The 23,662-nt window shown below is 38.0% G+C and overlaps 3 protein-coding genes and 2 long non-coding RNA genes across 19 annotated transcripts in view; 1 reads left to right on the plus strand and 4 right to left on the minus strand.

The window, feature by feature from the left end:
• Window positions 1-23,662, minus strand: part of LOC126866713 (uncharacterized) — a 497,548-nt gene that overhangs the window by 110,157 nt on the left and 363,729 nt on the right. The gene's annotated exons all lie outside the window — the stretch shown is intronic.
• On the minus strand, window positions 1,759-3,071 carry LOC126866909 (uncharacterized). The gene is made up of 2 exons (XR_007690081.1): window positions 2,499-3,071; window positions 1,759-2,125 (listed from the first exon to the last, which is right to left on the minus strand). It is a non-coding gene; the product is annotated as an uncharacterized LOC126866909 (long non-coding RNA).
• On the minus strand, window positions 6,971-11,341 carry LOC126866929 (uncharacterized). The gene is made up of 2 exons (XR_007690091.1): window positions 10,736-11,341; window positions 6,971-7,951 (listed from the first exon to the last, which is right to left on the minus strand). It is a non-coding gene; the product is annotated as an uncharacterized LOC126866929 (long non-coding RNA).
• LOC126866705 (uncharacterized) overlaps window positions 9,731-23,662 on the plus strand; it is a 184,263-nt gene continuing 170,331 nt past the window's right edge. Inside the window, exon 1 of the mRNA XM_050620607.1 lies at window positions 9,731-9,906. The gene's annotated coding sequence lies outside the window, so the exon portion shown is untranslated. The remainder of the gene's footprint in view (window positions 9,907-23,662) is intronic.
• On the minus strand, window positions 18,660-22,527 carry LOC126866791 (uncharacterized). Of its 2 annotated transcripts, none has more exons than XM_050620753.1 (2): window positions 21,039-22,527; window positions 18,660-20,889 (listed from the first exon to the last, which is right to left on the minus strand). In XM_050620753.1, the coding sequence occupies exon 2, from the start codon at window positions 20,301-20,303 to the stop codon at window positions 19,581-19,583; it is 723 nt and encodes a 240-aa protein (XP_050476710.1). In that variant the 5' UTR covers window positions 20,304-20,889; window positions 21,039-22,527; the 3' UTR covers window positions 18,660-19,580. The 2 variants fall into 2 exon arrangements, with proteins under 2 accessions (XP_050476710.1, XP_050476704.1); XM_050620747.1 differs by having other exon boundaries at window positions 20,948-22,527.

A 23,662-nucleotide genomic window follows, 5' to 3' on the forward strand; every position in this document is an offset into this window, starting at 1 on the left:
CAGCCTCGTTATTTATAAGTCAAAGACAATTAATGACTGTAGCAAAACCGCGGACGACGAGATCGATATTAACGAGGTCGACACAGATGTAATCGGTAATGATAAAGATCGATTAATTTCTATTCTCAAAAAATTGAAAGATTCGTCCATTGCGAGGTCCTCGCGTATTCGCATAAGTACGGAGGAGTTAGAAATAAGTTTAATAGATTCTAACATTACCGTCCAAAGAAACCCTTATAATCTTAGCGAGGAAGGGTGGAGAATTGTGCGTGAAAGGATAAACGAACTAATTGAAGCTAAAATTATAAGGCCTAGTAGTTCACCATTCGCGAGCCCTATGTTATTCGTGACGAAAGTGGACGGCTCAGATAGATTGTGTGTAGATTTTCGAGAACTAAATAGAAATACGGTCGCGGATCAGTACCATCTCCCTCTTGAAGCGGATCAGATCGCGAGGCTGCAGAAGGCGAGATACTTTATTACCCTAGATATGGCCGGAGGGTCTCACCAAATTCCCATTCATCCTAATTCGATGCAGTATACAGCGTTCGTTACGCTCGACGGACAATATGAGTACATGATGATGCCGTTTGGATTGAAAAATGCATCGTCCGTTTTTCAGAGGGCCATCCTCAATGCCTTAGGCGACCTCGCTTATTCATACGTTGTTGTTTACTTTGATGAAGTCTTAATCATTGCCGACTCGATAGATCAAGCTTTAGAAAGATTGGACACCGTATTAAGTATCCTCGTAAAAGCCGGATTTTCTTTTAGTTTTTTTAAATGCTCTTTTCTAAAGACGTCGTTACACTATTGCGGATATGTAATTGGTAACGGAGAAGTTCGTCCCAGCCTGGGTAAAACACAAGCCTTGAATTTTTTACCCGCGCCAACGACCGTCGCACAGCTGAAGCAGTTCATAGTTTTAGTCTCTTACTTTCAAGATTTCATCCCTAAATATAAACGGATAATGAAACCCCTGTATGACCTTATTTCGAATAATAAAAACATAACTTGGACGGAAAAGCATGAAAAAATATGGCAAAAAGTAATTTCCGTCCTGACTGGCGCGTCGGCGTTAATAACATTCGATCCCAAATACCCGATCGAACTACATACTGACGCTAGTTCGAAGGGATATGGGGCCATTTTGATGCACAAAGTTAAAGGTACAAATAGAGTGATAGAATATTGCAGTAAAAGAACTAGCCCTGAGGAATCTATGTATTCCTCGTATGAATTAGAGACGTTGGCGGTTGTAAACGCCGTCAAACATTTTCGGCACTATCTACGTGGACGACAATTTCTTGTCGTCACTGATTGTAGTTCCCTGAAGGAAAGCATTAGTAGAGTATATTTAATTGAAAAGGTTCACAGGTGGTGGGCTTACCTACAAACTTTTACCTTTGACATTATGTTTCGAGAAGGCAAAAAAATGGCCCACGTAGACTTCTTTTCGCGGAACCCCGTAGAATTGGATCATCGTAGGATAAAAAATGTTACAAAAAAACAAACCAATTTTACCGAAATCTCGGAAGGTTGGTAGCGGAATAAACCCTATCTTCCTTATACCACAGCGATAGTTAATTCCAGGATGGAGATTATTTGTTGATCACATGTTAATTGTTATGTTATATGTTATGTTTGTTAATAAATTGTTGTTCGTTAAACATCAAGAGTAGTTCCTTGAATACACTATCAATTTAAACACTATCACTATTCAGGTTATCATAGGTATCAAGTCTTGTAACCGTGATATATGACAAATAATCAATATTTATTTCCTATAAAAAGTCAAAAGTGCTGTATATGTTTTTTTGTATCTGATACCAATAATGCAGGAAGCATTCAGATTAAACAGATTATTAATTTCTAAATCATTGATGTAAGAATTGAATATAACCGCGTCAAAGGTGTCAAGCATCTGTAAGGTGCTGACAATGAAGTCCAGATCGGGTGTGACTGCCAACGCCCTGGCCGCACTGAATGCACTCGTTCCCGTTAGATTTTCCCGTAAAATTTTCACGGAGAAATATTAAAAAATACGGCAATGACAGCAATTATTCGGACGTGTCTCGGAAAAAAGTATAATTGCCGTGCCCCTCATAACTTGGTGCTGGATCATCTGAAATCAAAAAGTTAAAGTTCATTCGTTAGGTAACAGTTTCGCCCAAGTAACGCTAGGAGGGTTTTTCGAAATTTCAATTTTTCACTTTTTTGGAACACTTTGAAGGGAAAAACGCGATTTTGTGCGAAAATTTGCGGCTATTTTGTTATTGTAAAATACAAATAATTAACAAATTTGAAAACCTCTCCAACGTTATCTCGTAAATTATGTACAGAAATAGTGTTCAAAATTTCGAAAGGATCGGTGCAGTAGTTATAAAGTTATGAGGGGCGCCGACTTTGAAAACGTGAGTTGTGGGGAAAACGCTTTAAAGTTTTGAACACTAAAAAGTCTGGTATAAAACGTTCATAAGCGAATTTTATCGGCTTACCTCACACTGAATCATCAATGCCAGGTCCATAAAGGATGTTGCTATCATCCATGATAGCTCTTCGGCTGTTGCTGCTTTTTCTTCTTTTATAGCAGATTAAAAAAATCGATTCGCTACTTCTCTTACAGTCGAGCACATTTCTTTCACGTAATCATTGTACGTCGGTTTTGATAAAAACCTACTAGACAAATCCATCAAGCCGCAGAACTTTTCACAGCCAACTAATCCAAGGCCTAATATCCTCATCACGAAAACAAACCGATAATTAACATCGAAAGTACCAGAGTTTATTCTTGCACTAGACGGAACATTTGTAATCTGTTTACAGCATTCGCACGACACTTTGATGTTAAATCCAAGGCCTTCTTTCTTAGTCGAATGAAAATTTACTTTTCCATCACATTTCACACACTTCACCTATAATGGTCTTCAAGATCCTTCGTAACTTGATCTTCAACGGTCACTTTTATTTTTTTAGCTGACGCGCTACTTGTTGAAATGCCTTCGTTTTTACGTTTATGCGGAGGTACAATTTTTCTAGGTCGATATAATCTCGAATCAGTTGTATGTCTATCAGATCTTCTAATTTTTTTTAGGCATTTTAGTAATATTTAATATAATTTATACAAGTAATAAGTAATATAATTTAACACAAAACTTAATGAAAACGGAGCCAAGACGCACCTGTACGTCTGCTCGATAGAATACTCCTACAGTAAATTTTATACTGTACACTGGCAAAATATACAGTACAGGTATAAGGAGGTTTGTACTTAAGTCGAAATTTCTATAAATAGATCTGGGGGGTAAAATTAGGTATGTAATATCGTGATATAATATGTTTACAAAGAGTGGACAATAGAGATGTTAATCAGACAGAAAAAGACGATTGTTGTTCAACCTGAACTATTCACGCCAAACGTACAGAAAACAGCGCAATCCACACTCTCTCGGCAACGCCACTCGCAACCTCCGTCTCCGCTCAACTCGCACTCGGCTCTTCGACTCGCACTCTGTTTCTCGACTCACACTCTGGCCGTTGTCGCATTCTGTTGTCTTTTTCCTAGGCCCACCGCACACGTGTTCTGCAGACGCTCGTGGACAGGGTCACGTAGGTCTTTTCCACGAAACTATGCACTTGAAAAGACCGATGACACATTGATGGGCCCGACGGCGCCTCGGCTCTCGCGACGTTGTTCATAGTTCGCCCGATATTTCTTAGGCCTTTCGTCCACGATACTACAGGTATTATATAGAGAGAAAGACGTCTGCCAGGTAACAATAGGGCGCTCGGGTCGGGTAGGTAATAAAATCCGACATGTGTCAATTTTGCTCCAATCGACTGGAAATTTTGACACAATATTCTTAAGATATTATGCATTCAATTAAAAAAATAAAAGAAAATGCAAAACAAAAATTTAATACCTCACCCGCCCCCCCTTAAGCACCAGTAGAAAGAAAGCAAAGGTACGAGGAAGACAGACGACACATGGAGAAGGAAATAGAGGAATCGGAAGAAAAAGAATCTGAATCAGAGAGAGAGAGTATGAGGAAAAAATAGTATAAAAAAAGACACGAAGAAAAGAAATATAAGATGGAAACAGTAGCGCAAACAAACACGTTTACAATACGAGACGTCAAGAAATCACTTTCATATTTCACTGATGACGATAAATTATCAGTACGTAAGTGGATTTATCATTAAAAAGAAACAGGTACATTATTGCAGAAGAATAATTCGGCAGGGATTGCCGAATAAAAATATAGCGGACTTAAGTGCTGTAATGGTGTTAAAGGAATCTAATTTACGGGTATGATACAGGTATACAAATTTTGTAAAAGTTACCGCTCTTACCGCTTAATTTGCCCATTATATCCATGTGTACCGTATCCCAGGGTATGCTGGTCTTAGGTATGGGATGTAGTTCAGCTTGTACTTTACCTGAACTAGCCTTCGAAACTCGACAAGCATGACAGTTTTCAACGAATTTGCGAACATATTTCGCCATTCCTTCGAACCAGTAATACTCGTATAGTTTCTCAAGCGTTTTATCCCAACCTAAGTGCATAATGGACTGATGCACATGGTTAATGACGGACCACCTGAAACCCCTTGGGACAATGGGCAAGCAAAGAGTTCTGCCTTTTCTCTGTATTTTACGATGGAGTGTACCGGACCGTAATTCGTACGTATTCGCAATGTCTTCCGCGAGCTCTTCGTTTTGCAATTTACGGACGATCTCAGAGATTTGTGGGTCGCGACGTTGTTCTGCTAGCAACCAATCGTCGGAGATTTCGGATAGATTGATTTCTTTCTCTACAATTTTGTTGATCGTACGATGATCCAGATCTACGGGGTTTCTCGAAGAGAAATCTACATGGGCCATTCGTTTGCCTTCCCGATACATAATGTCAAAGGTAAAAGTTTGTAGGTAAGCCCACCATCTGTAAACCCTGTCATTTAAATGTACCTTGTTACTGGATGCCTTCAGAGAATTACAATCAGTGACAACAAGAAATTCCCGACCGTGCAGATAGTGACGGAAATGCTTGATGGCGTTTACAACTGCCAGCGTTTCTAACTCATAGGAATGGTATCTAGATTCCGCAGGGCTAGTCCGCTTGCTGTAATACTCGACTACTCTATTTTTACCTTCGACCTTATGTATTAAGATAGCCCCAAATCCTTCTGAACTAGCATCCGTATGTAGTTCTATTGGATAATTGGGGTCAAATATCATTAGCACCGGCTCATTGGTCAGAATAGAAATTACTTTTTGCCTGATTTTTTCGTGTTTATCCGTCCAATTTATGTTCTTGCTACCGGAAGTGAGTGCATACAAAGATTTCATTACCTGTGAGAATTTAGGAACAAATTTTCGAAAGTAAGAAGCTAGACCAATGAATTGCCGGAGCTGTGTGACGGTCGTCGGTGCGGGTAAGGAGCTCAAGGCTTGTACTTTACCTGGGTTTGGACGGACTTCTCCGTTATGAATCACATAACCCAGATAAAGTACTGACGTCTTCAAGAAGGAGCATTTAGAAAAGTTAAAAGAGAATCCGGCGTTTACGAGGGTATCTAGGACGGTGTTTAATCTTTCTAACCCCTGATTTATCGTATCGGCGATAATTAAGACGTCATCCAAATAAACGACAACGTATGAATAAGCAAGGTCACCTAAGGCATTGAGAATGGCCCTCTGAAAAACAGATGGTGCATTCTTCAATCCAAACGGCATCGTCATGTATTCGTATTGACCATCGGGAGTAACGAACGCGGTATATTCAGTCGAATTCGGGTGGATAGGGATTTGGTGGAATCCGCTGACCATGTCCAGGCTTATAAAGTATTTCGCCCTTTTCAGTCTCGCGATCTGGTCAGCTATGAGGGGAAGGGGGTACCGATCCGCGACGGTGTTTTTATTTAACGCTCGGAAGTCTACACATAATCTATCCGAGCCGTCCTTCTTTTTTACAAGTAACATAGGGCTTGCGAATGGTGAACTACTCGGCTTTATGATTTTTGCTCGGATCAGTTCGCCTATCCTCTTTCGGACTATTCTTTGCTCCTCCTCGCTGAGTCTATAAGGACTTCGTTGCACGGTGACGTCGGGATCAATTAAACGAATTTCTAATTGGCCCGTATTTACACGAGTCCGCGGGAAACCCGTAATAAATGACTCTTTGAATTTTTCGAAAACAGAAATCAATCGATCTTTATCGTTACCAACTACATCAGTGTCGATCTCGTTAATGTTGACCGCATCTTCCGCGACTCTGCTACAAGCGTTAACCATTTTTGTCTTACAAATATCGACACTGTTTCGTGTAACATTCACGTCAAAACCTTGGCTCAAAATTTCACGACCAATCATGATATCGTATTTTAAGTAGTTATCAGCAAGGGCATGAAAAGTTATCTCCAATGTAAAACCGTTAATACTGTGGCGGATGAAAAGAGAGTTGTGCGTTTCGTCCCGGGACTACCGGTGGACTCGTCAGTAAGGCTATGCCCGGTAGTCCCTGCCTTAGACGTAGAGGGAGTCTCGCTAGGTGCGGTATTTGTATCAATCGCTCGTATATTCGACCGCTAGCGAGTTAGACAGACTCGTTGTCGTCGTAGCCCTCTAGTGTTGGCGGTTGGTACCAGCGGATCGCCCGGGAGGTGTCGCGCCGCGTTGATGCCTCGACCTGTCTGCGTCCCATTGATACCGATCCGCCACACAGCCTCCCCCTAGCGCTACAGCGTGACCCCAAAGCTATATAGCGCGATACAAGTTAGAGGAAATGGCTCGTCATCGATGATGGAAGGCTGATCGTCGTGGGGACGAGATGGTTGTCTCTTTCTCTGACGTGTTGCTGGAGGTGATGCCCATGAACTATTGCAATGGCTACATCCATCACTTCCTGCCTTGGTCGTCGTCTCGTATCCGGTCACCTGCTTGGCGTGTTCGTCGTCGGTGGTTGGCTCCTTTCCTGACTCCTTCTCCAAAGGTGCGTGTTCGTTGTCGGTGGTCACCAATGTGGCGGATGGAAAGAGAGTTGTGCGTTTCGTCCCGGGACTACCGGTGGACTCGTCAGTAAGGCTATGCCCGGTAGTCCCTGCCTTAGACGTAGAGGGAGTCTCGCTAGGTGCGGTATTTGTATCAATCGCTCGTATATTCGACCGCTAGCGAGTTAGACAGACTCGTTGTCGTCGTAGCCCTCTAGTGTTGGCGGTTGGTACCAGCGGATCGCCCGGGAGGTGTTGCGCCGCGTTGATGCCTCGACCTATCTGCGTCCTATTGATACCGATCCGCCACAATACATACAGTGGACAAGATCTGAGATGTACTGTTAACACAAGTATTCCCTATGCCTCGCATTACTACTACATCAGTCGTTCGTTTGCCAGAAAATTTCGAGGCTACAGATTCTTTGATTAATGAGCATTCGGCTCCGGAATCTAAATAAAATGGGAACGACTCACCCAGATGACTTAAACTACCAGGTAGAGACTCCATCACGCAGGAGTCGACTCGACGTTCGTTCTTGAGGCCGGGTTTTCTGTTCTGCAGTAGCGGACAATCAGGTGCGATACTACCCTCCGCACGACACTTGAAGCAAACCATCTTGGACGATGTGGCTGGTCGGTTTTTTTCCTGGCGTCGTGTATCCTTCTGCTGTTCGCTATGCATCCTGGTGGCCCGATAGCTTGCATCGTTTGGCTTCGGGTTCCGTCGGTGAATTTCCTGGCGAAGATGTCGGCGTAGGCTCCTGGGGATTCGGTCTCCGACGGTCGTTCTCTGAATATCCTTATTAACGCCGAGGCGGCTGTCTCTTTGCCACCACAACGCGAAAGGAATTGTTCTGTCTTGTATCGAGTAGTCTCGGTCTTTGCTTCTTAGGCTGAGTTATCCGGTCCACGATTTTCATGAGTTGTTCCAAGGTGACACATAGGCTTGATCCCACTTCTGATGTCGGGTTATCATTAGGATTTAAGGTGCGTAATGATTCTTCGTTTGAATTAGCCATTGTTTTACGAAACAGAGAATATATTTACGCGAATAAACAAGATTTTACAAAATATTATGAATAATGAGTTTAATAAATGATAAGATTAACAAACGATAAGTTTAACTAATAATTAGATTAAAGAATAATAAGTTTAACGAACAATAAGAGGAACGAATAATATGTCTTACGAATAATAAATTTAGCGAATAATGAGACTAACGATTGATAGGTTTTACGAATAATGAATTTAATTAACGCTATTAACAATGTTCCGGGGTTCAAACGAATCCACGGTCAACGGGATAACTCTTTACTATGCGTAGAATAATTTTAAACACAAAAATACGATTGCTGAGACACTCGGTAAATTGCTCGATGTATCACTTTCCAAGGCGATCACACGAATGAATATCTGATGAAAATCTTTTTCGCTATACGACTGCATTTGTTTGTTATATGCTCGCTGGAGGCATCGAGAAGGTTCCAATCGTTGTTGCTAGACAATTTCTGTCAAAAGTTTGTTGTATACTCTTTGGAAACATCGAGAAAGATCCAAACGCCGTTGCTAGGCAGTTTCTGTCTGGAGATTGATTCCTAATACAACGTGTGTCCCATTATGTCGACATCTCTAAAGTACAATTCTATGTGATTTCTAGGGAGAACAATACAACCGATCCACACCTTCGTCAGGCAAAACATTTATCCCGTGACCGTGGCTACGTTCGGCGACCAGTTGTCACCTCGAACCCACTTTCGCTTTCACAAATATCAAACAATTACAAATGACAATTGCTTAAATATATATATATATGTCGGAGATGAAAGGAAAGCCGAAGCCTTTCCTTGGAAATTTTGGGAACATCCTCTAGTACCTTAGCCTAGATTTTATTATAGTTGTAATTGCTTAAGATTTGTAATAAGCGAGATTGGGTTCGAGGTGACAATCGGTCGCTGAACGTAGCCACGGTCACGGGATGGATGTTTTATCTAACGGAGGTCTGGAGTGGTTGTATGTGTTTTCCGAGAAATGTGGTTGTGGCGGCATGCGGCCTCGAGAGCGGGCCGAGCCATGTGTGATGTTGCCTCGGAGGTGCCGATGCAATGGGACATACATTGTATTAGTAATCAAAACTCCAGGCAGAAACTGCCTAGCAACGGCGTTTGGAACTTTCTCTATGCTTCCAACGAATGTGCCTAGCAACGGCGTTTGGAACCTTCTCGATGCTTCCAAACGGGTATAGAAAACAAAATGCAATCGTACAGGGAGAAAAATCTCCACGAGGCTGGCATTCTTGCGATTGCCTTGGAGAGTGATACATCGAGCATTTTCGACGATCGCATTTGCGTCTAAGTTAGTTTCGCTTACTAAGGAGTTATCCCGGTGACCGTGGATTCGTTTGAACTCAAACATTGCTAATAGTATTATTTAATTTAATTATTCGTAGATCGTATTATTCATTAGGCTTAGTGTTTGTTAGACTTATTATTAGTTGTACTTATTATTTGTTAAGCTTAGTGATAGACCTGTATATACGTGTAAATAAAATCTCGGCTTTGTGAAACGATGGCTAGTCCACATGAAGAGTCGTCGCGCGCCCAAAATTCGAATCGTGATCCGACATATATATATATAATATATATATAATATATATAATATATATAATATATATATAATATATATATATTATAATATATATATATATGTCGGAGATGAAAGAACACCGGAGCTTTGGAATTTTGGATAATCCCGCAACATTGTAACCTAGAGTCTACTATAGCTGTAATTGAACAATTGTAGTTATTCAACCCGATTGTAATTATTCGAGAATTGTGATAATGAGCTTGGGTTCGAGGCGACAGTCAGTCGCCGAACGTAGCCGCGGTCACGGGATGAACGCTTTGCCTGACAGAGGTATGAAGTAATTCTATAGCTCTCCTTAAAAGAAATATTTGTGGCGACACGCGACAGTAAACATTCCAACGGTTTCTGTCCCGTGGCTCGCCACGTGCAGACCCTATTCTTCGAGTAAGATGATTGCCAGATGTCGATGCGTCTCCGCAGTACATGTTCGGCTAGCCCGAGGGCCCGTTATAAATCTTAAGGTTTAGTTAACTAAAGTCCTTCAAACAGACAAACAGTCTTTGTCCCAACTACGGGAAGATAGGGGAGACATATTTTTCAACGAGCGGCGTCTCCCACTAGCAACTTTCCCTCGAGGGCGGCTAGCATCCTTTTCTAACAACCGATATGGAGATTGACCAATTAGCAGGAACGCCAATTTCCCTTACTTTCTGAACGAAGGCTTTTCTCGACGAATCCGATGATCTCGTGTCCTTAGACACACCCCATTATAGTTTTCCTCTGTGGCATCATCGGGACGGGAAAGGCATCCTCGCTCGCGATCTCATCGATGAAAGGAGTAACCCTTTACGACCAGTGAATATTACGCGTCCGACTTAAATTTTGTGAGTACGTTCATCTATCATCCCGTCGGCCGCGGATTCGTTATTGAACTTAGGATCATTGTCATTAGTTTCTCGAGTACCTAACTACCACGGTTACTTGTCCGGTTCTATAATAATCGTATTTGCACTAGTCAATGTCTTCTCTATTGCATGATGACAACGTGTAACCCAAACGAAGATTCGTTTCACGCCCCTAATCCTAATTCTAATGTAAACCCGACATATATAAATACATATTGTACACAAGAAAACACAACACAAATGTTACACGCCACCCTCAGTAAACTCGACTCTTCGTTCCTGCTCACACACGATGACTGCGTCTTCTGGGGCCACTCACGGATTCTTGACAACACTTCTTCTTCTTCTTGCACTGAAACACCATATGCAGCGAATAAAGATAAACCAAAAAGGAAAAAATTAAATTAAATACAAGAAAACAAATAGGATACACACTAGGACAGTCCGCGTGGGAATCTCTGACGACGATGCCTCCAATCCATTATCCAACGCTAATACCAAAATCACCGAAACCTACAACAGTAAATCAAACTAAACAGCGGAGGCAATGGAAATAAAAATCAAAATCTACGTAACTATAATTTACCAAAGTAACAATCAAGAAGCACAAACCACCATCCAGAGTCGACACTACTCACAACGCTCCAATGCAAGGGAGGAAAATAACAAATAAAATACACCTTATAAAAAAAATTACATATAAATAAAATCACTCTAATAAAACAACATCTGTTCAAAATACACGTAGGCATATAAAGCACTGTTATTAAATAAACTCAGAAGTCACACACGGAGCATTCGGATACATCTCACGAAACCTATCTAAACACCATGAGAGTATGTCCAGGCAAGTACCACCCTGACCTAACCTAACTAACCTAAAAACTCACTAAGCAAATTAAACTCGCCAAGTAAAACGAACTCGCCAAACAATTAACAACTGTTACGAATTGCCACTTCACACCATCCCTTATGAAGTGACGTGTTATTTTTAATGGTCTTTTGGGGAAGATAGTACAGCGTCCCACACGTGCAAAGACTCGGCAAAACACTAAGTTGCCACGTGCCTTGTACGTTCCATTCACACCAGCAAAGAAATTACTAGACACATCACAAATGCAACCTCAGCAAAGACAAGCTGCCACGCGCGTTCCACTGGCATCAGTAGGGAAGGACCTCAGACGCAACATCAACAAAATATGAGCTACTACGGTATCTACATTTTATCACGCACACCGCATGTCACTAACACCAAACGAAACATAAGACAATCAAGAAGACGATACTTCAGCAGACTCCACGTGTCCCAAAAATATGAGACAACCAAGAAGACGAAATTTCAGCACAATCCACGAAAGTAAGCAGTTATAATATTCCTAATTTGTCAGGCAAAGATATTACGATAATCTATCACGTGACAATTAAGAAAATACAAATAACGGGTAGTAACCAGAACGGCGTTCTTTGTTCATCCGAAAGTCGGTACGTCTACGTCGACTCTCAGTCAAAATCGAGTATAAAGTTAGTACTAGCCGTGCACGTTATCATTCTGTCCGTTAAAATTGTGTAAAGCTAATTAAGTTCGAAAAATCCAAGCGTCGAATAACTATTCGAAAATCAAAGTGTTCGCGTTGCGACTCGGTCCGTCGAACCTGAGTATCGATAGTGTTTGGTTTTAAAAATTTCCGAACGTTCACCATCATTCGAATTAAACATTCGTATCGTCACTTCATCTGCGGAATCAAAGTTAATTGTCAAAATTCGACTCATCACCAAGCTGTACTCATCACTGATCGACTTCACATCTAATTAAGGTAGGAAATTTGAAATTGTATATCCTCTTCTCTTTTAACTTGCAGTCGAACAAAAATTGTCTCCGAACAAAAGTACCCGTCGGCAGCTATTGTTGATAGATAAAACTATCAAGTACACAATTCATATAGATTTTATCCGAACGTCTTGAATTTACGATAATTATTCTCTGTATCAATCTGTGATTACGGTGTTTTCCAAACACTGGAAACATCTATGGTTTTCGTTTTCCTTCTCCCATCGTTAGCAGATTGCTCATCCTTGGGCGAGGCCTACGAGGCCACACGGATTGTTCACAGAGAGAATATAGTTACAAAATTGAAATAAGCGTTCTTGGCCAAGATTTAATAAATTGTCTGTAATAAAACAACTTTATCAACTTTCGATCTAATTTCGTTTATAATTTTTCGCTGTATCAACCAGTGATTACGGTGTTTTCAACGCAGAGAACATCTATGGTTTTCGTTATCCTCTTCCCATCGTTAGCAGATTGCTTATCCTTGGACGAGGCCTACGAAGCCACACTGATTATCCACAGTGAACCCAGTTGCCAATTAAAATAATCATTTTTCGCTTACGACTCCACTAGTTGCCAAGAACGACTTATATTTTCTAAATTGTTAAATCTAACTGATTATTCGCTGTGTTAAACCTGTGTTAACGGTGTTTTCAATTATCGAAAACACTTATCGATTTTCGCAATCCTCCTCCCATCGTTGGCAAATATCGCCCGTCTTTGGGCAAGGCTTGCGAAATCGTACAAGTCGCACACAGAGAGTGATGTTCATTTCACCTTGATCATATCAGATGACAAAAACAAGAAAGAATCGAAAAGATAAAAGTCACCTCAGCAAGAAGCGATGAATGGTCTGAATTTTAAATAAGGACTCTTCTACTCTATGTTATTCCCGCTTATTTATAATATCCTAATTGTCACGTGATGGATCATCTCTATGGGAGTCACAGCATTGCTACGTGACAAATTAGGAATTTTGTAACTGTCTACTTTCGCGGATTGTACTGAAGTTTTGTCTTCTTGATTATCTTATTTACGCTATTCCTAATTTCTCGTATCCTAGAGACACATAAATGCTGCTGAAGTTTCGTCTTCTTAATTTCTCGTATTTCGTTGAGTATTAGGGACATGCAAGGTGCGTGATAAAATGTAGGTATCGTAGTAGCTCGTATTTTGCTAATGTTGCGTCTGCGATGTTTCCCAGAACTTCCTTACTGATGCCAGTGGAACGTGGCAGGCGCGTGCCAACTTGTCCTTGCTGAAGTTGCATCTGCGATGTATCTGGTAACTTCTTTGCTTTTGCCAGTGAATCGTTCAAGGCGCGTGGCAACTTAGTATTTGCCGAGTCTTCTTATGCGTTATTTCCTGTTTCTTTCAATAAAATATCATTTTTTTTTTTATAATAGTAAGCTTAATATATTATTTCATGGTTTGTTCCTCACGGCTGGTTTCTATCAATTTCCAGTATTCTTGCGTTACGTTGTATTGATCATTATTTGTTCTTTCTTTGTTACGATCTTTCATTTTTATAATCATTTATTTAAAATATGATTTATTTTGTAACGCATAAAGGTTACTATATGCACGTGTTGATTATCCAAAATGGCCGCCTGTGAATGTTCGTAGTATATAGTAACATTTTATTAATGTGAAATCTATTATTTATCCGTTAATTATTTATGACTTTATTTTAATAGTTGACGTATAATTGCAGTGGGAATAATATTATTTTGCATTTATTTAATGTGCGTAATTATTGCATGTATGCCGATGCGCACGTGTAAGAGCTATCATAACAGTCCAAGATGGCCGCTCGTGAGTGTCTCTAGTAAAAGTGTAGTGACGCGTCCTTAATTTGTTTAATACTGAAACAATTATTCGTCCGTCGCTTATTTTCCTTTATTTTAGCGCAGTTAGAATTTTTAAATGACAATAGTATTGTTTGTGTAATCATTATAATGTGTATATATACTATGTGTTACTTTAATATAATAACATGTGGATTGTGTTATTGTTAATTTTTATAATTTATCAATAGCACTATTTTATTGTTGTGTTTCGAGTGGTTTATTTTTATAGAGTGTTCGCTTAATTAATTTAGTACTAATATGTGCATAGTGTGTTATTTTAATATAATAGCATGTGGCTCGTGTTATTGTTAAATTTTATAATTTATCAATAGCACTGTTTTATTGTTGTGTTACGAGTGGTTTATTTTTGTAGAGTGTTCGCTTAATTAATTTGATAGTAATATGTGCATAGTTTGTTATTACCAGTTCTACTGCGTAAAATAACCTTATTTCTCTACGCTAGACTTAATACAATTATGCTATATTAACTTAGTACAATATAATAATTTTTTATCTTAATCGCGTTTGTCGTTGATACTCAGTTAATCAGTTTTGATTAATTCATAACCTATTCCTATATTATTGGCTATTTTCTGTTTCTTTGTTATGAAGTTGTCGTTACCTTGTGCGTGTAATTTGCCGCCTTTACATAGAATTTAGGAGCTAATCTTATACATTGCTAGTTAAAATCTTTATTGTTTATAGGTTCTACAATTCTAATCCTTCATCGCTGTGTCCTTTACTTGGAACGGTTACATGGTATGCGTTTGGTATCTTCTGATTCTTCGTTACATGTCTAACACTTGTCAAGACTACTTTTACTTATCCTAGAATTGTAAGTATATATATAAATATATATAAAACACTGTATTTTGTAAATATCTGTATAGTAAAATAGTCCGTCCACTATCTTGTTTGCTAAGACCGCTTCGCTAACATCGAATTGTTTTGTTATAATGTCAGAATATTTCCTTGGTTTTCCAGTTTCTTGTTGCTGCCTTGACTGTTTCAGTAGTATCTGGTTCAGTATTCCGTAAGTATTCACTTAAGTTTGGTAGTAGGCTTCTTGTAACTGCGTCGGTTTTAATGTATATCTTCCGATGTGAGTAACGAGCTTCTTATTATTATCAATTTCTATTCCAATATGGTTTACAACATTCTTCTCCTTTTTAGGTTATGATTGGTTACGTCGGTATTTATTACTTTCGATATCTTCATACCGTCGTATATTATGTTTTGCAAAGTTGGATCCGTAGCCAATTCTCGTGGAGTTCCTGCATGCACACTTTCTTCTACGATGATTGGTTGCATACAAATCTCGTTAACTTATAAAGTACCTTTTCTTGTTTGCTAAGACCATTCGGTCGGTGTTGAATCGTTTGTTATGTCACTAATTTTTGACTTTCCAATTTTCTCACGTCTTCTTGATCATTCCAGTAATATCAACTTCGATTCTTCGTACACGTTTACTCCAATTTGGTAGTTGGTTTCTCATAACTGTGTTGACCCTTGTATAAATTTCTTCAATGTGAATAGTAAATTATCGTTGTCACTGACTTAACCTATCCTAGTTATTTCTTAACTCTTCCTGCGCTTATTAATTAATTTTATTTCTTCTTATTAAAGACCGCTATGTCAACGCTGAGTTATTTCATTATAATGTCACTAACTTTCTTGATTTTTTCGGTTTTATTTTCCATTAGCGAACTGTAAGTTTGTTGTCGAGCATCAATTATTGATTGTTGTGCTTCGTTTAGTTTAATTGAAATATAATTGTAAATTTTTAATAGTATTATTTTCTTCCATATATATTAAGGCAATTGAGGTTAGTTTATTTATTCGTTTCTGCTGACAGTCGTATACTATGTTCTACGGAGTGGGTCCACAACTTGTTTCTGCGAAATTCCTGCATGTACTTTTTACTTCTACGATGATTAATTGTGCACTACGTGCTTTTAACTTTCACTGCTTTTAATTATTTTATTGAATTAACATGTTGCGTATTTAAATGATGGTTAGAACACACACATAATAATTTTCCTTTTTCTTTTACGTTTCTACTATCTGCATGATTCGATAAGCACTGTCACACTTCCTTAGGCACAATATTGTTATAGACATTTAGTAATATTATGTTTTGTATTGAAACAATTGAAGTTAATTCTTCCATTTGTTTCAGTTAGCTGTCATACCTTGTGTTCTACGGATATGGACAAATAACCTGTCTTCGCATATACACTTCCTTCTACGATGAGTAATTGTTCACGAGGTATTTTCCACTTCCTCTGTTTTGTAATTATTTTATTGAATTACACATTTTATATTTAAGTAATAGTTAGAGCACGCATAGTAATTTTCCTTTTTCCTTTTAGGTTACCACTATCTGCAGTATTCGACAAGCAGTGTTGTTCCATATACTACCGTACTACGTTGTCTCTTGAAATCGTTCTTGTGGTCTGTTTCGATTCTGTTAGTTTTAACTTGTTCGAGTGTATTGTTCGTGGAATCCCTTTTACTTTAATCTTGACGTTTCGTGTGTGGATTCTGACAATAGTACCTGGTTTATTGAAGTGTGTTAATATGCCTAGGTGTTTTATATATTTTATATCTAGTTGTATATAAGATATATTTTGTTTATTGTGGTTTTGTATGTCCATATTTGCTGTATATTAAATTGCTTGATATTTCCTGTTTGTTATAAAGGTGTGTATTCCTATCGTTCCATTCCTTTTTCCTTTCCTTTGAATTATTCATGAAGTTATTACGAGATTTGATTAAATTGTCAAATTGTAGGTTATCTTGATTGAATATAGTATTATGTCGTGATTTATTAATTAATTTGCGAGTCACTTTTGGTTAATTGGTTCTTCATAGTTTATCCTTAGTCGAATTATGAAATTATAGGTTATGTTGTACTCTATATTTACTATTTCGTTAGAGTACCTATTTTAACTTTATTATCTCTTATTTGCCCTCGTATACTAATTCTCTATATATGACAACACTTAATTAATCTTTTATTAAAAATTACCATTTCGTTGTATCGTTCGTTTGTTTTTAATATTCGAATTGTCGCTCGCGTTATTTGTATATTGCGGTTTTCCGTTTTTTCGTTACGGCACGTGCGTAGCGCGGGACGTGACACCCTCCCTCTTGGGGTTCAAATTTCCTTCGGAAATTTGACTGATCGCATCCCTGAACTCGGTCGGAGTGGATGTAGTGGCTGTTGGTATTTGGTTTACTGTACTGGTCGGTGTGATTGATATTCCTTGTAATCCTAATAATATCGAATTCATCAATCGTTGGAACGTGCTGGTGCGTTTTTCAATATATCTGTACCCTCCAGCGTCTCGCTTGGAAGATGAAATCTGTCTTGATTTTTCTGTATCGGTGCTTCAACGTTTCTTCTTTCTTTTATGTTTAAATGTTCCAGTCGCAACAATTCCGTTATTTTGTCGAACCTTGTTTCTTTAGATACTGAAATATTGTTGCACGTAGTTTGAGAGAGCGAAGTGGGAATTATAAATTCTTTAATTACCATTGTAGGTATGGTAAATTCGTAATCCCTCAATGTGGTATTAATTACTTTTAGATAACCCCGTCCCTTATGGTTTCTCACAACCGCGTTTCCGAAATAGACTCCCTTAATCGGTTCGATTTTGGGAATAAATCCCTCGTTTGCCTCCGGATTTGCAATATTTATTGTACATGGTACCGAACTTCGTTTCGGCACAATTATTGTATCGAACGGGATGTAAATACTTCCCATTTAATATTTTTGCTCGTAATGCAGACGAGCTTTGCATCTTGCAAAAATTCGGATCCTAAGATTCCGTCTTGATCGATCAGCAATGATTCATCAACTACATGAAAAGTAACTGAATGGCCCGCAACCTGTATTATTGTCTGCCCTAGGGTGACCAGGCTCGTTGCCGTAATTCCTCGAACTTCAATTGATTCTTGCTCGTTGATGATTGCTGAATCGGGTAAGGCAGGTTTCTTGATGATATTGATTTCTGATCCGGAGTCTAAAAGTAAATTTGTTTTAGTTTTAAAATCTGGGGAGACTATTCGTGCAGTTGGAGTATTTGGGGAATCGTTTGGGTTTATATATCGTTTCCTTTACAAGCTACTAAACTTTGTAATATTGGCTTCAGGACTTCCATGTATCCAATTACTACTTCCTTCCTTTTCTTCATTTTAGTTTTCATTTTGCGCCAAGACGCAAATTTACTGACACCGATCCAATTATCCAATTGCTTGCCAATAGCATTCAAAATACAAATTTTTGAAAATGCCGCAGCCATATTAACCCAAAAATATTTTGTATATAGTATAGTGTGATACCATCTATATTTTCCTGGGGGAATCATAAGATTAGCACTACCTACTATGTTACCTACGTCAAATACTAGATGTAGTAACCAATGAAGTATTTTTAATCCAATTATAATCCAATGACTGGCGATTCCCTCTTTTCTCCCTTTTGATTTCTTCGAGCTCGTTGAACTTGCGTTTCTTCAGCTTGAAAATGTTTAGAATCCTTTTCCTTAATTACCCTTTTTTCTTCTTTATTTACTTTATTCACAACACCTTGATTTTTCTCTACCTTTTCAGGATGAATAGTTTCACTGGAAGTGCTTATTATAATTAAATTATTATTTATTTGTATGGAACGTTTAGGAATATTTTCGGTAGATTTAGAATTATTCTTTGAATTTTTATTACAAACCTTTTTGCTTATAGATTCTGTTTTGGATTTAGGGATAGCTATATATTTATTCTCCATAGTGTGATCTTCCTTGCAATTTAATGATTTGGCTTTGAGTTCGATAAAGTTACCTTCTGATGGTTTTATAGAAGTTTTTGAGTGAGATACATTCGCTATCTCTTTTCCTATTATGGTTGAGTCATTCACGAAATTCATGGAGTCTTGCTTTTGTATCTTTGCCAAGTCGAACGTGGAGAGGCACTTCGCACTTCCCAGCGGGTCCAATATCTCCGTGATATTAGGCAGTGGATAAGCGTTGCCTATCGTCTCGTCGTTCAATTTCCTAGTTTCTGCTTCATTGTTTAACGTGACATTATCCCTTATCACAGCAACGGAATGGTGTTTGCATTGAAAAGTTGATTGGTTGAAATGATCAGCATCTCTCTTTTGATTTAGATCTCTATCGAGGTATTTATTTATGCATATTTCTTCCCAGGTTATTGCTCTTGCTTCTTTCCTGACATCTTCTTCTATTCCCGAGTTGTTTAGATGTTTCCACGACGGCGGTACAAATCTCCAGTCCTGGCGGTTGTTTCCGATGTAGATATTATTGTATGGTGGATGAGCGTTGTTTCGGTTATAATTATTCGAAGGTGTCGGATGTTGGTATCGAATTCTATTGTTCGCTTGTTTTAATTCTCGTGTTGCTTTCACGGCTTGGCGGTACGCATCGTCCAGTCCAAGGATTGGTATCCTGCTATCTTTACTCGTAAATACACCTCGTTTGGGAGCCCCTTAACGAAAGCTTCCCTCGTGTCTCGATCTATCCTATCTTGAAATACGGTGCCGTACTCGTATCTTTCCCCGTTCATTATCGCCAGTCTGAGATCTTTGACGCGATCTATGTAGTCCAAAATATCTTCTCCCGGTCGTTGAAATACTGTAGCTAATTCCCCTTTATATTCGTTAACCGTTTTTCCCGGACCGAACATATCTTTTAATTTATTCCCGAAATCGTTTAAACTTATTACTTCTGTGTCTTCTACGGCGAGAAACGCGTGTCCGCGAAGCTTATTCGTTAATAATTTTACTAACTGAGATTCTTGATGCCTAGGAACCATGTTTCGTGCGCGCTCGCATGCTCTTAAAAATCGAAATACCGAGGGTCGATGTCCGTCGAACACCGGTACTGTCTCTATTGCATCTTTTAACTTAATTGGTTGGGGATTAACTTCTGTCGGTATTGTCGCTTGGGAAATTATCGGCGATGATACGGGTGTCTTGATTTCTTTTTTTGTTTTCAGTGAACGCACATCGTCTTGTAATTTATTCATTTTTGTACTCATGTCGCGAAAATTCGCATCCCATGCTTTAAGTTTTTCCGATAACATCAAGATCATGTCTTTGTCCAATGATTCTAATTTAGTCGCCATTATTTCTTAGGTATATATTTTATCGATAATCGTAACAACTTTAATCCTCCGTGGAACCTATCCCACCGTCTAAACCAACTTTAATCCTCCGTGGAGCGCATCCCATGTTTTAAGTTTTTCCGACAATGTCAAAACCATTTCTTCGTCCAACGATTCCAATTTAGTCGTCATTATTTCTTAAATATATATTTTATTGACAAGCGTGACAATTTTAATCCTCTGTGGAGCATATCCCACCGCTGCCACCAAAAATTAATCTCTGTTACGTATTTATTTGTTTAAATCGATCAAATTTTAAATTTAAAGTTTATTAAATTTATTTTCCGTTTGAGTTGAATTTAATCGGAAGGGAAATATTGAAATGATATGATTGCGTATGAAATATTAATTTAGATTTCTGATTAATACGGTAGTTGCTGCCACCAGAAATAGTCTAAGGACTATTTCGAAGATTTTTTTTATTATTATTATTATTATTATTTTCTTTAAGCTAGGAGTGTTAGTGTGTGATAGGTATTGTTCGTCTGTCGTGTCTTTTGGTAACTACTAGATTGAATTCCCAGGCTGGAAGTGCCTCTGTAAGCACCTTCTTGGCTGTAGGAAAACAGATTGAATTCCCAGTCTGGAAGTGCCTCTGTAAGCACCTTCTTGGCTGTAGGAAAACAAATCTTTGTACCTTCGTTTTTTGGTAACTATTAGATTGAATTCCCAGTCTGGAAGTGCCTTTGTAAGCACCTTCTTGGCTGTAGGAAAACAAATCTTTGTACCTTCGTTTTTTGGTAACTATTGGATTGAATTCCCAGTCTGGTGTCACGTCCCGCGCTCCGCGCGTGTCGTAACGAAAAATAGAAAATTGCAATATACAAACAACGCGAGTGACAGTTCGAACACTCCAAAACAAACGCACGGTATAACGAAAATGGAAATTCCTTGATAAAAGACTAATTAAACGTAGTTATATATAGAAAACTAACATACGAGGGTAAATGATAAAATAGAAATAAATACTCTAACGAAGTAATAAATATGAAAAATATAACATAACCTATACCAACTAACAACCCGAGCGAGGTGCGAATCAATCTGGAACAAGAACAATTATATCCGACGACAGGAAAATATACTACAATTAATTAACGAAGATGGAATACGCAAATGCAAAACAAACTATTAAATAAAACCAACTAGTAAATCGAAGGAACAGGTAAAATCTAGAAGTTAAAATAATTATATACCACATAATAGCAAAAGAGAATAAATGGAAGACACATTTTAATTAATCAACAAGAAAAGGAGAAATTATAAAACAATTAATAAACTGAGTGAACTGCGAACTCACCTGATGAATCCGAAATAAAATAACAACAAGGAAATAATTAGGAAAAGGGACAAGAATACATGTTATATTTTATTAAATAACAAAAAATAAATGGATAAATAAAATAACTAAATAAACCTGTTAACAAACCAAGTAATTATACATAGTTAACATTCTAATAAAAAATTTTTATTATCACATTACAAGTTATATATGTATGTATGAGATCAATATTCTAATAAATAAATAAAAAAAATTTAAAAATGCATTGTTTATCCCATTGGAAGATTACGTCGTGAAAATATATATATATGTGTGTTTTACATTATTAATTAAATATTAAAATATACAATATTAAAACTAGTTAACACATCAATAAAATCTAGCGAAACATAACCTATGCCACGAAACATATATGTATATTCCAAACAATATTAAAAAAAGTAGAATTGCTCATAACTTGGTGCTGGATCATCTGAAATAAAAAAATCAGGTAGGTAACAGTTTTGCCCGGGTAACGCTAGGAGGGTTTTTCAAAATTTCAATTTTTCACTTTTTTGGAATACTGAGTTAGCCGATTTTGCGAAAATTTGCGGCTAATTTTCCCTTCAAAGTGTTCCAAAAAAGTGAAAAATTGAAATTTCGAAAAACTCTCCTAGCGTTACCTGGAGAAAACTATTACCTAACGAATGAACTTTGTTTTTTTGATTTCGGATGATCCAGCACCAAGTTATGAGGGGCACGGCAATTATACCTTTTTCCGATACACGTCCTAATAATTGCTGCCATTGCCGTATTTTTTAATATTTTTCCGTGAAAATTTTATACAATATTCTTCGAATGTCATACTTTAATGTACTATTGGTTTTAATAAAGAGATTTTTAACTGTGTCGTCACAAATAATTCACAAAAACATGCCTTTTTTTGTATGAATTAACCTTACCCCCCTTAAAAAAAAATAATTTTTTTCCATTTTTTCCACATTTTATGTCCTAAACAGGCGCATTAAGATAAAATCAAATGTCACTCGTTGACACGTTTCGACTAGCGTCTAATCCGTCGCTTGTTTAGCTTTGGTTTTTGCGAGCAGATTATTTCGAAGAGAGGCTACGCAGAAACGAGTAGACATTTTGAAGCAAGAACATGGCATCGGTGAATTGGCGTTATGCTGTCCCATCGCGAAATCGTGAGGGCTGTCATCCAGAATTGGTCCCCTGTTGCACCTTCCAGAGTTTGGATATGGATATTGAATTTCACAGCGGGACCTCTACGTGATGCTTCTATCTTTGACGCTGCACCCTGCTTGCTCGACAAATAGAGGACATAAAGAGAAACTCTTAGGTCCTCATTTTTTTTCTTCTTCTTCTTTTTGCATATTTAATGAACTTTTATCTTTACTTAAGGATAAATATTAAATATGGTGGGAATGGAATACCATGCATATTTTATTACGTTTTATGCTTTCGTTTTATAAGGGAATAATAGTCGCACAATGTTTTTTGTTTTATATTAGTTTATTGAATTGTGCACGAACATAATAATAGGAATAGAACGAAATGGATCATACCTAATTCAATAAAATAATATTTTTATTTATTATTGCTTAGTCCGTGCCTTTCGGCTTTGGACGAACTTTCGGTTTTACATCTCTTATGTCCATTTCTCTTCTTATATGTCTACCTCCCTTCTTGTCCACTCTATTCTATTGCACTCCCTTAATTATTCTATCTCTAAAAACTAAAACGAGAAACTACAAATTAACAACTAATGACTAAAAACTATTGCAACTTTGGGCTTTAGCCTTCTTGCTGTGCTTCCTTCCTGTCGTATGCCCTTCTCTTCTCTATTATTGCTTTCAGTTCTGTTAAACCTTCTCTAATCTCATTTACCGTTTTTCCTATGTCCTTTGTTCCTCCCGTTATTTCGCATTCTTCTATTACATGTCTCAGGTCTTCTTCTTTCCTTCTACATAGTCTGCATCTTTTTTCTCCATCTTCTTTGCAGTATTCCCTTGCTTTATAAAATAATATAAAACAGAAA

The sequence above is a fragment of the Bombus huntii genome, chromosome 1, assembly GCF_024542735.1.
Source record: "Bombus huntii isolate Logan2020A chromosome 1, iyBomHunt1.1, whole genome shotgun sequence".
Taxonomy (NCBI): domain Eukaryota; kingdom Metazoa; phylum Arthropoda; class Insecta; order Hymenoptera; family Apidae; genus Bombus; species Bombus huntii.